This window comes from Pseudonaja textilis, chromosome Z (assembly GCF_049901715.1).
Source record: "Pseudonaja textilis isolate UNSWEBS1 chromosome Z, rPseTex1.2, whole genome shotgun sequence".
NCBI lineage: Eukaryota > Metazoa > Chordata > Lepidosauria > Squamata > Elapidae > Pseudonaja > Pseudonaja textilis.
Window position 1 is genome coordinate 125,005,872 of NC_142008.1, and position 11,906 is coordinate 125,017,777.

The window sequence follows — 11,906 nt, forward strand, 5'->3', positions numbered from 1 at the left end:
GTGGGTGAAGGAAACATTGCAGTGGTCGTTAAGGGTCTCCCGCCCGAGCAGTGAGGTTGGACTAGATGACCTCCAAAGTTCTTTACGACTCTATTCTGATTATATTTACATATTTATCTCAAATGGTACAGGATCTCCTGCCTGAGCAAGGGGGGGTTGGACTGGATGACCTCTAAGGTCCTTTCTATACATACAAATCCATGGCCGTGTCTGAATTTTGAGGACGTGGCCGTTGGTGTGTGTGCATGTGTGTGTGTGTGTGTGTGTTTGTGGCTGCCACGGTTTTAAATGTGAAAAGAAAATGGTCTTAAAAGTCCTTCCCCACCTCCCCACCCCGGTTGGGAGTTTCGAACGGTCGCTCGACGGAACAGTTGTAATTCGAGGATTTGTTATTTTCAGCCAGCGTTAATTTTTCGGTTTCTAAGGGAGAGGGAGAGTTAGTTGGTTTGCAAAAATAATAACAATAATAATAATAATAATAAATAAATTGGATTTCGTTTGCACCGCCTCCGTGGATCTGCAAGGTCAGAGGAAAACGTCCGAGCGGCCAAAGGCTGCGCAGCTGGAAAGCTTTCCATCGCGATGACCTTTCCTTCCCTAAGCCTCTCTTCTTCTAAGAGGCCGGGCTGAATTGGCAGGAAAGGGAAAACACGCACATACGCACATACGCGCACACACACACACACACACACACACAATCCCCCGAAGGCAGGAGGGAGAGGCTGCAAAGCAAAACCTTGAACAAGCACGGGTGGAAATTCTCCAGGGAAAACCCGACAGGCCGTCTTGACAAATCAGCTGATCGGAAACACAGAGCTGGAAAGGGACCTTCTAGTCCAGCCCCCTGCTCAACCAGGAGACCCTGAGCCATTCCGGACAAATGACCGTCCAGTTCCTTCTTTTAACAACCTCCCGTGTTGGAGCACCCGCGATTTCTGGTGGCAAGCGGTTCCACGGGTTAATTGTCCTCCCTCTTAGGAAGTTTCTCCTTTAATTCCAGGTTGCTTCTCTCCCTGGTGAGTTTCCACCCGTTGCTTCTCGTCCTTCGTCCAGGGGCTTTGGAGGATAGGGGGCCCCCACCTCTTCTTGGGGGCAGCCCCCCCAAATACTGGAAGAGGCTGCCATGCCCCCCCCGCCCCCCCCCCCAAGTCCTCCTTTTCTGGCCCAACCCAAATCCTGCCACCGTTGTTCTTCGTAGGTTTTACTCTCCAGGCCTGTAATCGCCCCAGTTGCTCTTCTCTGCCCTTTTCCCAAAGTCTCGGCGACTTTCCTGTAAACGTGGGGACCAAAACTGGACGCCGGATTCCAGGTGTGTATTGCGGGCGGCTTCTTCGTTCATCTGGCGACCGAAGTCCGAAGTTACGACGGGATTGGGGGAAAAATGTGATTTACGACTCCGTTTTTCACACTTACGGCCACGTAGTCACCAGATCAACATTCAGACTTCTCGACAACCGACTTGTATTTATGTCGGTTTGCAGCGTCCGTCTGACAAGCAAGCCGGATTTCGCTTCACAGTCTAATTTCACAATCGCCAGTGATTCACTGAACGAAAGTGGTGAGAAGCGTCGTACAACGGAGAGAGAGGAGAGGGGGAAAGGGAGGGAGAAAGGGAGAGAGGAAGGGAGAGAGAGGGCAAAGGGAGAGAGAGGGGAGGGGAGAGAGGGGAGGGAGAGGGGGAAAGGGAGAGAGGGAGGGAGGGAGAGGGAGGGAGAGAGAGGGAGGAAAAAGAATGAAAAGAGGGAGGGAGAGGGAGGGAGGGGCAAAGGAAAAGAGAGAGGGAGGGGAGAGTGGAAGAGGGAGAAAGGGAGGGAGGGAGAGAAGGGGAGGGAGAGAGGGAGGGGAAGCGAGAGAGGGAGGGAGAGAGGGGCAAAGGAGGGAGAGAGAGGGGAGAGGGAGAAGGGAGGGAGGGAGAGGGGAAGAGGGAGGGAGAGAGAGGAGGAAGGAAGAGAGGGAGAGGGGAAGGAGAGAGGGAGGGAGAGAGAGGAGAGGGAGAGGGGCAAAGGGAGGAGAGGGAGGGAGAGGGAGAGAGGAGAAAGGAAGGAAGAGGGAGGGGCAAAGGGAGAGAGAGGAGGAGGGGGGAGAGAGGGAGGGAGAGGGGAAGTGAGGAAAGGGAGAGAGGGGGGAGGGAGAGGGTGGAAGCGGGAAAGAGGGAGAGAGATGAACACCTCCTGTTCCAAACTCTTCGCCCCCGAACTTTAAGGCAGTTGTGCAAAAATGAGACACGCACGCGAGTGTGCGCACGAGAAAGTCTTCCTCCGGTGCTTGTGCAAAACGGCGGTGCCACGTTGCTATTAAAAATAAAACAGGCCTGAATCTGTAGGGAAGCTATCGCACCTTAAGGTACAAGGTCAAGGTAAATCCTCGCGCATCCGCACCAGTCATTTCCGGCTCTAGGGGCGCTGCTCACGTCTCTGTTACAAACCTGAAGAAGAGCCAGCGTGGTCCGAAGACATCTCCGTGGTCATGTGACCGGCAGGACTAAACGCCAAAGACGGGCGCACGGAACGTTGCTCCCTTCCCGCCAAGGGGGTCCCTATTTTTCCACCTGCATTTTTAAAATTTTTAGCGCACTTTCAAACGACTCGGTTAACAGAAGCCGGGACCAGGAACGGGAGCTCACTCCGTCACGGGCGCTAGGGATTCGAACCGCCGAACTGCCGACCTTTCTGATCGACAAGCCCAGCGTCTGAGCCACCGAACACCTAGGGGAGGACACACAATTGTCTCTGCCTGCCACAATTCCCCACACCTTAAGACAACACACCTATGAATCTCGCACCTTGGCGTACCAAATCCGTACGCTGCCCCCCCACCCCAAATTCACCACTCCCGACGCCTTTTTTAAAAAAATAGCACCAGATCACCAAGTCTCCGAATCAGCGCACGATGACACCTGTACAGATGTAAACCCTCAACTTACGTTGGTTCCGTTGAGCGACCGTTCGAGTTACAACGGAGCTGGGGGAAGTGTCTTGGCCCGTTTTCACACTTACGACTTTTGCAATCTCCCCCCGGTGGGTCAGGCGATGAGAATTTGGACACTCGGCAAATGGACTCGTATTTACGACGGTCGCGGTGTCCGCGCTGGGGGGCGTTGTCACACGATCTGATTTTGCGATCTTCCGGCGAGGAAAGTGGACAGAGGAACGAGATTTGCTTAACAACCCGAGTTCATATCTTAACCACCCTGCTATCGGTTTCACTTAATGACGACAAACCATCTTACTAACTTAAAAACCGCAGTGATTCATTTAACAACGGTGGGAAAAAAGTTAGTTAAAACGGGGGCCAAAACTCACTGAACCCATGTCTCGCTTAACAGCGGAAATGTTGGGCTCGGTTGTGGATTTTCCTGCGCAGAGTCATCCTAGGCGTACGATGTTTCGTTTAGTGACCGTACGAAGGGTTACAACAGCGCTGAAAAAGGGACTTCCGACCTGCTTTGTGCACACTTATGACCTTTGCAGCATTCCCGTGATCGGGAAGAAAGGTTGTAAAACAAGACAAAACTCAATGAACCCATCTCTCGCTTAACAGCGGAAATGTTGGGCTTGGTTGTGGTTGTAAGTTGGGGATTGCTGTGCAATTCTCAAGAGACACCAGGAGCACAACAGGGGGGAGGGATGGAGGGGAGGGAGAGGGAAGGAGGGAGGGAGGGAGGGAAGAAGACGAGGGAGGGAAAGGAAGGGAGGGAAGAAAGAAGGGAGGGAGACAGGAAGGAAGGGAGGAAAGAAAGAGAAGGAAGAAAAAAAAGGAAGCAACAGGAAGATTTAGGGACCGTTCCAAGTTACAACGGGGCTGATAAAAGGGATTTACGGCTGCTTTTCCCCCCAGGCAGTGACCTTTGCAGGCTCAGTTGTGGTTGTGTAAGTCGAGGGTTACCTGTACTCACAGCTACTGGTAGTTATCCAAGTTATGCAACTAAACACATTTCTCCCTCCCCGCCAGCCACGTTTAGAGAAAACGGAAAACACGCGCGGCAAGAAGGAGAAAACAACAGCTTCAGTCTCCGTGAGAGCCGCCTGCCGTCGCGGCTTGACAGCTCCACACCAAGCGCCCTCCGGTCCCGCATTTCCAACTGCCCCCTCCCGTGACGGGTGTGCTTGCGTGTTTGTGTAAGGGCTTGCAAATTAACAGGGAGGATGTGCGGAAAAACGGCAAGGAAAACGAGGGAAGGGAAGAAAGGGGCCAAAGAAAGGAAAAGGAAAGGAAGAAAAGGAAGTAAGAAAGAAAAGAAAAAAAAAAAAAGGGAAAAGGGAAAAGGAAAAGGAAAAGGAAAGGAAGAAAAAAGGAAAGAAAAGAAAGAAAAAGAAAAGGAAGAAAAAAATAGAAAAAGGAAAGGGAAAAGGAAAGAAAGAAAAAGAAAAGGGAAAGGGGAAAAAGGAAAGAAAAGGAAAAAGGAAAGAAAGAAAAAGAAAAGAAAGAAAAAGAAAAAGGAAAGAAAAGAAAGGAAAAAGAAAATGGAAAAAAGAAAAGAAGGAAGGAAAGAAAAGGAAAGGAAAGGAAAAAGAAAAGGAAAAAGGAAAGAAAGGAAAAAGAAAAAGGAAAGAAAAGAAAGGAAAAAGAAAAGGGAAAAAAAGAAAAAGAAAGAAAACAAAAAAGGAAAGGAAGAGAAAAGGGCCTTGGGAAAATTAAAACAAAATAGACATTTAAGGCCCGGTGATGTCGTTGTAGTCGCACACCGTGGCTGCCAAAAACCCGTAGACGCAAAAGTGCCAGGAAATGCAGGGGGGGGGGGGAAGAAAAATTAGCCAGAGGAGGTGGAGGAGGTGTGGCTATCAAATGTATTTATTTATTTTTCGCGCCTCCCTCAACCCTTTCCGTGCCTTTTCTCTGGGAGAAAAATTTGAGCAACGCAGCAAAATTGGAAGCCTCCAAAGGGAATTGCAAAATGCGGAGAAGGAAGGAAGGAAAAGAGGAGGAGGAGGAGGAGGAGGAGGAGGAGGAGGAGGAGGGCCGGCCAGTTGCAGTGAAAACAAGCACTGCGGGGGTTATTACCGACGGTTCTGGGGAAAATGGCCGGGCGGGGGGGGGGGGGGAGGGGGAATCTATCCCATACCAAACCTCTGTGTGTATGTGTGTGTGTGTGTGTGTGTGAAAGCTTCCAGGTTTCGAAAACTGGGAGGGTTCAAAACCGGTTTTTCCCCCAAACCTGGTTTGTATTTGGGTTGCAAAAACATCAACAAAAACAGCAACACACAAGCCATTTTGGTTCCTCGCCTGAGGCTGGCTGAACTGGATGACCAACAGGGCCTGGAAAGGAAAGACAAACTGCAGAAGTGGTCAACGGAGGGGGGGGACGGGGGGGGGGAACGGGCGGGGGGACGACGACACATCTGTCAGCCTTGCCACCTTCGAGGGGGCTTCCTGGGAACTCCACCTGTGGGGAGCGCTGGCATCCTCCGAATTGTCTCCTTGGCACACAGCAGGCCGGGGGCAGGGGAAGGGGAGGACTCCATGCCCAGCAGGCACCGCTGGAAAAGCCTCCCCCTTTACACCCTCCTCACCTGATTGCGTGAGTCATACCTGCCTTAAATGGCTATCCAGCAGCGGGGCAGGGGGAGGTGACATCGGCAGCGCGTGTTAGGTGGGCACGGAAGGGAAGGGCGAAGGCTGATTGACGCGGGCAGGGGTCTTCTGAGGGTGGCGCTGGATGGTTTTTTTGAGGGGGGAGAAAGAGAATTATGATTTTTAGAAGGTGAGACGCTGCCCCCAAGACCAACGATGGGAGGGTTTAACTTGGGGTGGCTTGGAAGAGGAAAACAATGGGAGGGGGGAGGGAGGAAAATAGGAAGGAAGGGGGAAGGAAGGAAAGGAGGGGAGGAAGGAGGGAAGAGGAAAAGGAAGGGAAGGAGGAAGGAAAGAGGGAAGAGAAGGGAAGTAGGAAGGAAAAGGAGGGAGGGAGAGGAAAAGAAATGAGAGGGAGGGAGAAGGAAGGAAAGGAGGGAAGGAAAATAGGAAGGAAAGACGGGAAGGAAAGGAGGAAGGAAGAAGGGAAGAAAGGGAAGTGGAAAGGAAAAGGAGGGAGGGAGAGGGAAAATAAATGAGAGAAGAGAGAGGAAGGAGAAGGAAGGAAAGGAGAGAAGGAAAATAGGAAGGAAAGAGAGGAAGGAAAGGAGGAAGGAAGAAGGAAAGGAAGAGAAGGGGAGCGGAAAGGAAAAGGAGGGAGGGAGAGGGAAAAGAAATGAGAGGGAGGGAGGGAAGGAGAAGGAAGGAAAGGAGGGAAGGAAGGAGGGAAGGAAGAGGAAAAGGAAGGGAAGGAGAAAGGAAAGAGGGAAGAGAAGGGAAGTGGAAAGGAAAAGGAGGAGGCAGAGGAAAAGAAATGAGAGGAGGGAGTCGGAAGGAAAGAGAGGGAAGGAAAATAGGAAGGAAAAGGGGGGAAGGAAAGGGAAGGAGGAAGGAAGAAGGAAAGGAAAGGAGGAAGAAAAGAGAAGGAGAAAGGGAAGGGAAGGAAGGAAAGGGACGGAAGGAAGGGAGGAAGGAAGGCAGAAACTGGCGGGCAACTCTTCCCGATCTCACCCTCCGCCGCCCCCAAATCGCTGCCCTCTTTCCGGACCGACTTTCCGGCCGCGGAGCCTCTTCGCCGAAGGAGCGGAAAAGCTCCAGCTGCGATTTCGACACGGTGCCTCCAGAGCCCCCCCTCTTCTCCTCCTCCTCCTCCTCGCGCCCCCTCCAAAACAAACAAACCGGCCGACCTAGCCAGCCGGCCCGAACCAGCCTTCTCCAAGCCGGCCCTCCCCAACCCCATAAAGCGCCCCACCCACCCCAACGGGCCCCCTCCCAGCCTGTCCTCTGCCCCCCACCCCATAAAGCCCCCTACCCCAATCGCCCCCAAGCCTTTAATTTGCCCCCAAAGCCTCCCCCCCCCCCGAACCACTCCTTTGCCCCCTGCCCCATAAAGCCCCCACCCCAATTGCCCCCAGCCTCCCCTCTGCCCCCATAAAGCCCCTGCCCACCCCCATCTCAACCCCCAAGCCTCTCCGCGCCCCACCCCTTAAAGCTCCCCAGCCCGGTCCGGACGATGCCCTAACTTCGCCAAGCCGCCTGGCCGCCCCAGCAACTACGCAGCTCCTTGGACAGGCGGCGGAGGAGGCGCCGCCGCTCGGCCGAGCTGGGCTGGGGCTACGATGACCGGCCGGGGGTCCCGGGAAATATGAGGGGAGGGTCCCGGCCGGGCCAGGGGGCTTTCCTACCTGGCTGCCTCCGTGCCGGCCGTCCGGGGACAGCGCAAGATGGAGGCGGCTCGCCCCGCTGGGCATGCTGCTGCCTCCGCCGCCGCTGCCTGCTTGGCACGGGCGAAGCTCGCCAGTCTCGCCGCCGCCGCCGCCGCCCCCTCTGACATCATCGCTCCAGCCGGAGAGCCCCCTCCCCTTCCCAGCAACCCCCTCCCTCCGCCCCCGCCCTTCCAACACACGCGCCATCCCACCTACCCGGGCCGGACCGCTGCCTGACACGCGCCGCTCGTGCACGGGCAGATGGAGGAGGAGGAGGAGGAGGAAGACGAGGAGAAAGACCAGGAGTGGGGAAGAGGAGGAGGAAGGGGAAGAGAGGAAGGGGACAAAAGGAAGAGGAGGAGGAGGGGGAAGAGAGGAAGAGGAGGGGAAATGGAGAGGGAGAAGAGGCGGAGGGGAAGAGGAAGGGAAAGAGAGGAGGAAGATGAGGAAGGGAAGAGGAAGAGAAGTGGAAGAGGAAGGGGAAGATGAGGAAGCGGAAGAGGAAGAGAAGAGGAAGGGGAAGAGAGGAGGAGGAAGATGAGGAAGAGGAAGAGAAGTAGAAGAGGAAGGGGAAGAGAGGAGGAGGAAGATGAGGAAGAGGAAGAGAAGTAGAAGAGGAAGGGGAAGAGAGGAGGAGAAAGATGAGGAGAAAGACCAGGAGTGGGGAAGAGGAGGGGGAAAGAGAGGAAAGGACAAAAGGAAAAGGAAGAGAAGGGAGAGGAGAGGAAGAGGAGAAAGGAAAAGGAAGAGAAGAGAGAAGAAGGAAGAGGAGAAGGGGAAGAGGAGAAAGGAGGGAGAAGAGGACATGAAGGGGAAGAGGAGGAAGAAGGGAAACAGAGGAAGTGGAGGAGGAGGGGGAAGAAGTAGAGGCGGGGTCTCATTTGTGCAAGACCCCCACAAGCATGAAAAGAGTGTCCCGCTTACAACCACTGCTGGCGGAGGGAAGGGGAAGGGAGGGTCAGGTTTCAACAGGGAGGGGGGGCGAGGGATGTGTGCCCCGCCCAGGCGACGACCGGGCACACACAGACACATAAGCACACACAAATGGGGGTGGGTGGTGGTGGTTGGGGTCTTGCCCGGAAGCCTCAGTTCTCCCTGTGTGAATGCATCCCACGGTCTGCCAGGGGGACCCATCCCCTTCCCCATATAGCATGCCAGGGGGGCACCGGCATGTCCCGGGGTGAATTTGCAACCAAATTGGGGTTCAGTTCTAGAAAATGGAGGCGGGGGCACTGAGCATCGTGCAAGGGGGCATCGCCCCTTTTCTGCCAGCTGCCAAAAGCCACCACTGGGCAGTGGGAGCAACCCTGGGGGTCTCCGACTAAACCCCACCACCCCAGCAGCCGACCAAGGAAAGCAACCTCACCGCGAAACTTCTGGACAGTTGAGAACAATTAACCTTTGGAACAGCTTGCCACCAGAACTTTGGGCTGCTCCCAACCGAGAAGAGATTGGACTGGTCAGGAATGGTGTAGGGAAGGAGTCGGCAACCTGCAGCTCTAGAGCCACATGGGGCTCTTTCATCTCCTCTGCTGGGGCTCCCTGTTGCCAGACGGCTCCACAATTGAAAGGACAGGTAGAGGAAAAAAGATGCCGCGCTAGGAGGAGACTCTATGGTTGGGGGTTAGACCACCATAGAGTCTGGTCGGCTCCAGAATTGAACGGGGGGAGGGGGGCTTCTGGTTCGGCCCCTTTGTGGCTCTTTGAGTGTTTAAGGTTGCCGACCCATGGTGTAGGGACTCCTGCTTTGAGCGGGGGAGGGAGGGTTAGACTAGAAGACCTTGAAGGTCCCTTCCAACTGCTATCTGGAGGAGGAAAGAAGGGTCTCCTGCTTTGAGCAGCGGGTTGGACTAGAAGACCTCCACAGACCCTTCCAACTCTTGCCCTTCTGTTTGAAGGTCTGAGGTCACAGAGAAGTAGAATGACCTCATAATGCTTTCCTGGCCCTGGGGAAACCAGGCCAGCGTGGGATTGAAGTGGTGGTCCCCCGTTTGGTGGTCGAGGAGGGGTTGCTAGGACAAGGGAAGAGGTAGGTGTGTGCAGTCGGAATCTGCTGTGGTGTGTTTGTGCGTGCGTGTGAGGCACATAGTGGGGGGGTGCCGTCCCTGAGCCTGGAACCCCCTAAAAAAAACCCTTCTCTGCCGTTTAAGCTGCGTGTCTTCCTCCTCCTTCATTAAAATCTGAATTAACACAAATTAAAAAAGAAACCACGCTTCCAAAACCAGGCCGAGATGCACAACGAATGTTGGTTTATCCAACTCTTTTAAGAGAAAAAAAATGCGGCACAGGGTGATAAGATGGAGAGTGACACCCATGTCAGATTGTATCGGATCCTAGCCATGCGCTGCCTTAGTCAGCTAGTAACTTTCTCGCTCCGATAGGGACCCTGGTTGGCTTTGAACAAGAAGGCCAAGCTTCCAAAAGTGTAATTGATTAGAAAAATGTCATTGACTAGAAAGTGTAATTTATTAGAAAAATGGCATTGAATGGAAAATGTCATTAATTAGAAATGGCATTGACTAGAAAATGTCATTGATTAGAAAAATGTCATTGACTAGAAAATGTCATTGATTAGAAAAATGGCATTGACGAAAATGGCATTAATTAGAAATGGCATTGACTAGAAAATGTCATTGATTAGAAAATGGCATTGACAAAAATGGCATTAATTAGAAATGGCATTGATTAGAAAAATGGCATTGACTAGACAGGTAATTAAAAATGGCATTGACTAGAAAATGTCATTGATTAGAAAAATGTCATTGACTAGAAAACGTCATTGATTAGAAAAATGGCAGTAACTAGAAGATGTAATTGATTAGAAAAATGGCATTGACTAGAAAATGGCATTGATTAGAAAAATGGCATTGACTAGACATGTCATTAAACATGGCGTTGACTAGAAAATGTAATTGATTAAAAATGGCATTGAGGAAAATGTCATTAATTAGAAATGTCATTGACTAGAAAATAGCATTGATTAGAAAAATGGCATTGACGAGAAAAGGTCATTGATTAGAAAAATGTCATTGATTAGAAAATGTCATTGATTGGAATAATGGCATTGGCTAGATGTAATTGATTAGAAAAATGGTATTGACTAAAAAGTGTAATTGATTACAAATGGCACTGATTAGAAAATGGCACATTAGAAAATGGTATTGATTAGAAAAATGGCATTGACTGGAAAATGGCATTGATTAGAAAAATGGCATTGATTAGAAAAATGGCATTGACTAGAAGTAATTGAGACTAGAAAGTGCAATTGATTAAAAATGGCATTGACTAGAAAATGGCATTGATTAGAAAAATGGCATTGACTAGAAGTAATTGAGACTAGAAAGTGCAATTGATTAAAATGGCATTGACTAGAAAATGGCATTGATTAGAAAAATGGCATTGACTAGACAGGTCATTAAAAATGGCATTGACTAGAAAATGGCATTGATTAGAAAAATGGCATTGACTAGACAGGTCATTAAAAATGGCATTGACTAGAAAATGTCATTGATCAGAAAAAATGGCATTGACTAGAAAATGTCATTGACTAGAAAAATGTCATTCACTAGAAGATGTAATTGATTAGAATATGGCATTGACTAGAAAATGGCATTAATTAGAAATGGCATTGACTAGAAAATGGCATTGATTAGAAAAATGGAATTGACTAGACATGTCATTAAAAATGGCATTGATTAGGAAATGTAATTGATTAAAAATGGCATTGACGAAAATATCATTAATTAGAAATGGCATTGATTAGAAAATGGCATTGATTAGAAAAATGTCATTGACTAGATATGCCATTAAACATGGCATTGACTAGAAAATGTAATTGATTAGAAAAATGTCATTGACTAGAAAAGGGCATTGATTAGAAAAATGGCATTGACTAGAAAATGTAATTGATTAGAAAAATGGCATTGGCTAGAAAATGTAATTGTTTAGAAAAATGGTATTAACTAGAAAATGTAATTGATTAGAAAAATGGCATTGGCTAGAAAATATCATTGATTAGTGTGGAAAGGGAACTTCATGAGGACAGTGGTGACACCCAAGCAGGAAAAGCCCAAAGGGAACATCAGGCCAGCCATAAAACAAACTTGCATAGGAAAAGAGATTTAATGAAAGGTATTGAAAGAAGCCCCCTAGACAAAAGCCAAGTAATTAAGAAAGCTGGGGAAACAAGAAAAAGAAATCCCTTACAAACAATAGGTCATGCCAAATCAGCAAAACAAATAGACAAAAGACACGAAATAAATTCCATAGAAGACAGGAGATTGCCACAAAACAAATATAAGAAAACATTAGGATGAAACTGATAATCCAATCAAACCACCCTGTGGAGTTTACCCTCCGGCGGAAATGAAGACAACCCCCGACAGGATTTAAAACATTAAGAAATACAAACACAAGCACACGCACACAAAAGGAGAAAAGGTATAAAAATCAGGGGTTTATTATACAAAGATGGCTAGCCCCAGGAACGCAGACTTCTTGCTATCTCTTGCCTTCCTGAAGAATAAAAAGAACCAGCTTCCAAGCAGTTGTCTCTGTCCTTGCACCGGAGGAAAATCGAGCCCTCCGAAGAAAGGCATTTTCCAGGCTTTCAACATTAGAAAAATGGTATTGACTAGAAAATGTAATTGATTAAAAATGGTATTGACTAGAAAATGTAATTGATTAAAA

General features: G+C 49.9%; 1 protein-coding gene across 1 annotated transcript in view; it reads right to left on the reverse strand.

Moving 5' to 3' along the window:
- ZBTB4 (zinc finger and BTB domain containing 4) overlaps positions 1–7,326 on the reverse strand; it is a 31,781-nt gene extending 24,455 nt beyond the window's left edge. The window contains 1 exon segment of the mRNA XM_087916426.1: positions 7,197–7,326. Coding sequence (XP_087772552.1) covers positions 7,197–7,262 — 66 coding nt within the window. The 5' untranslated portion in view covers positions 7,263–7,326.
- Positions 7,327–11,906: the final 4,580 nt, after the last annotated feature.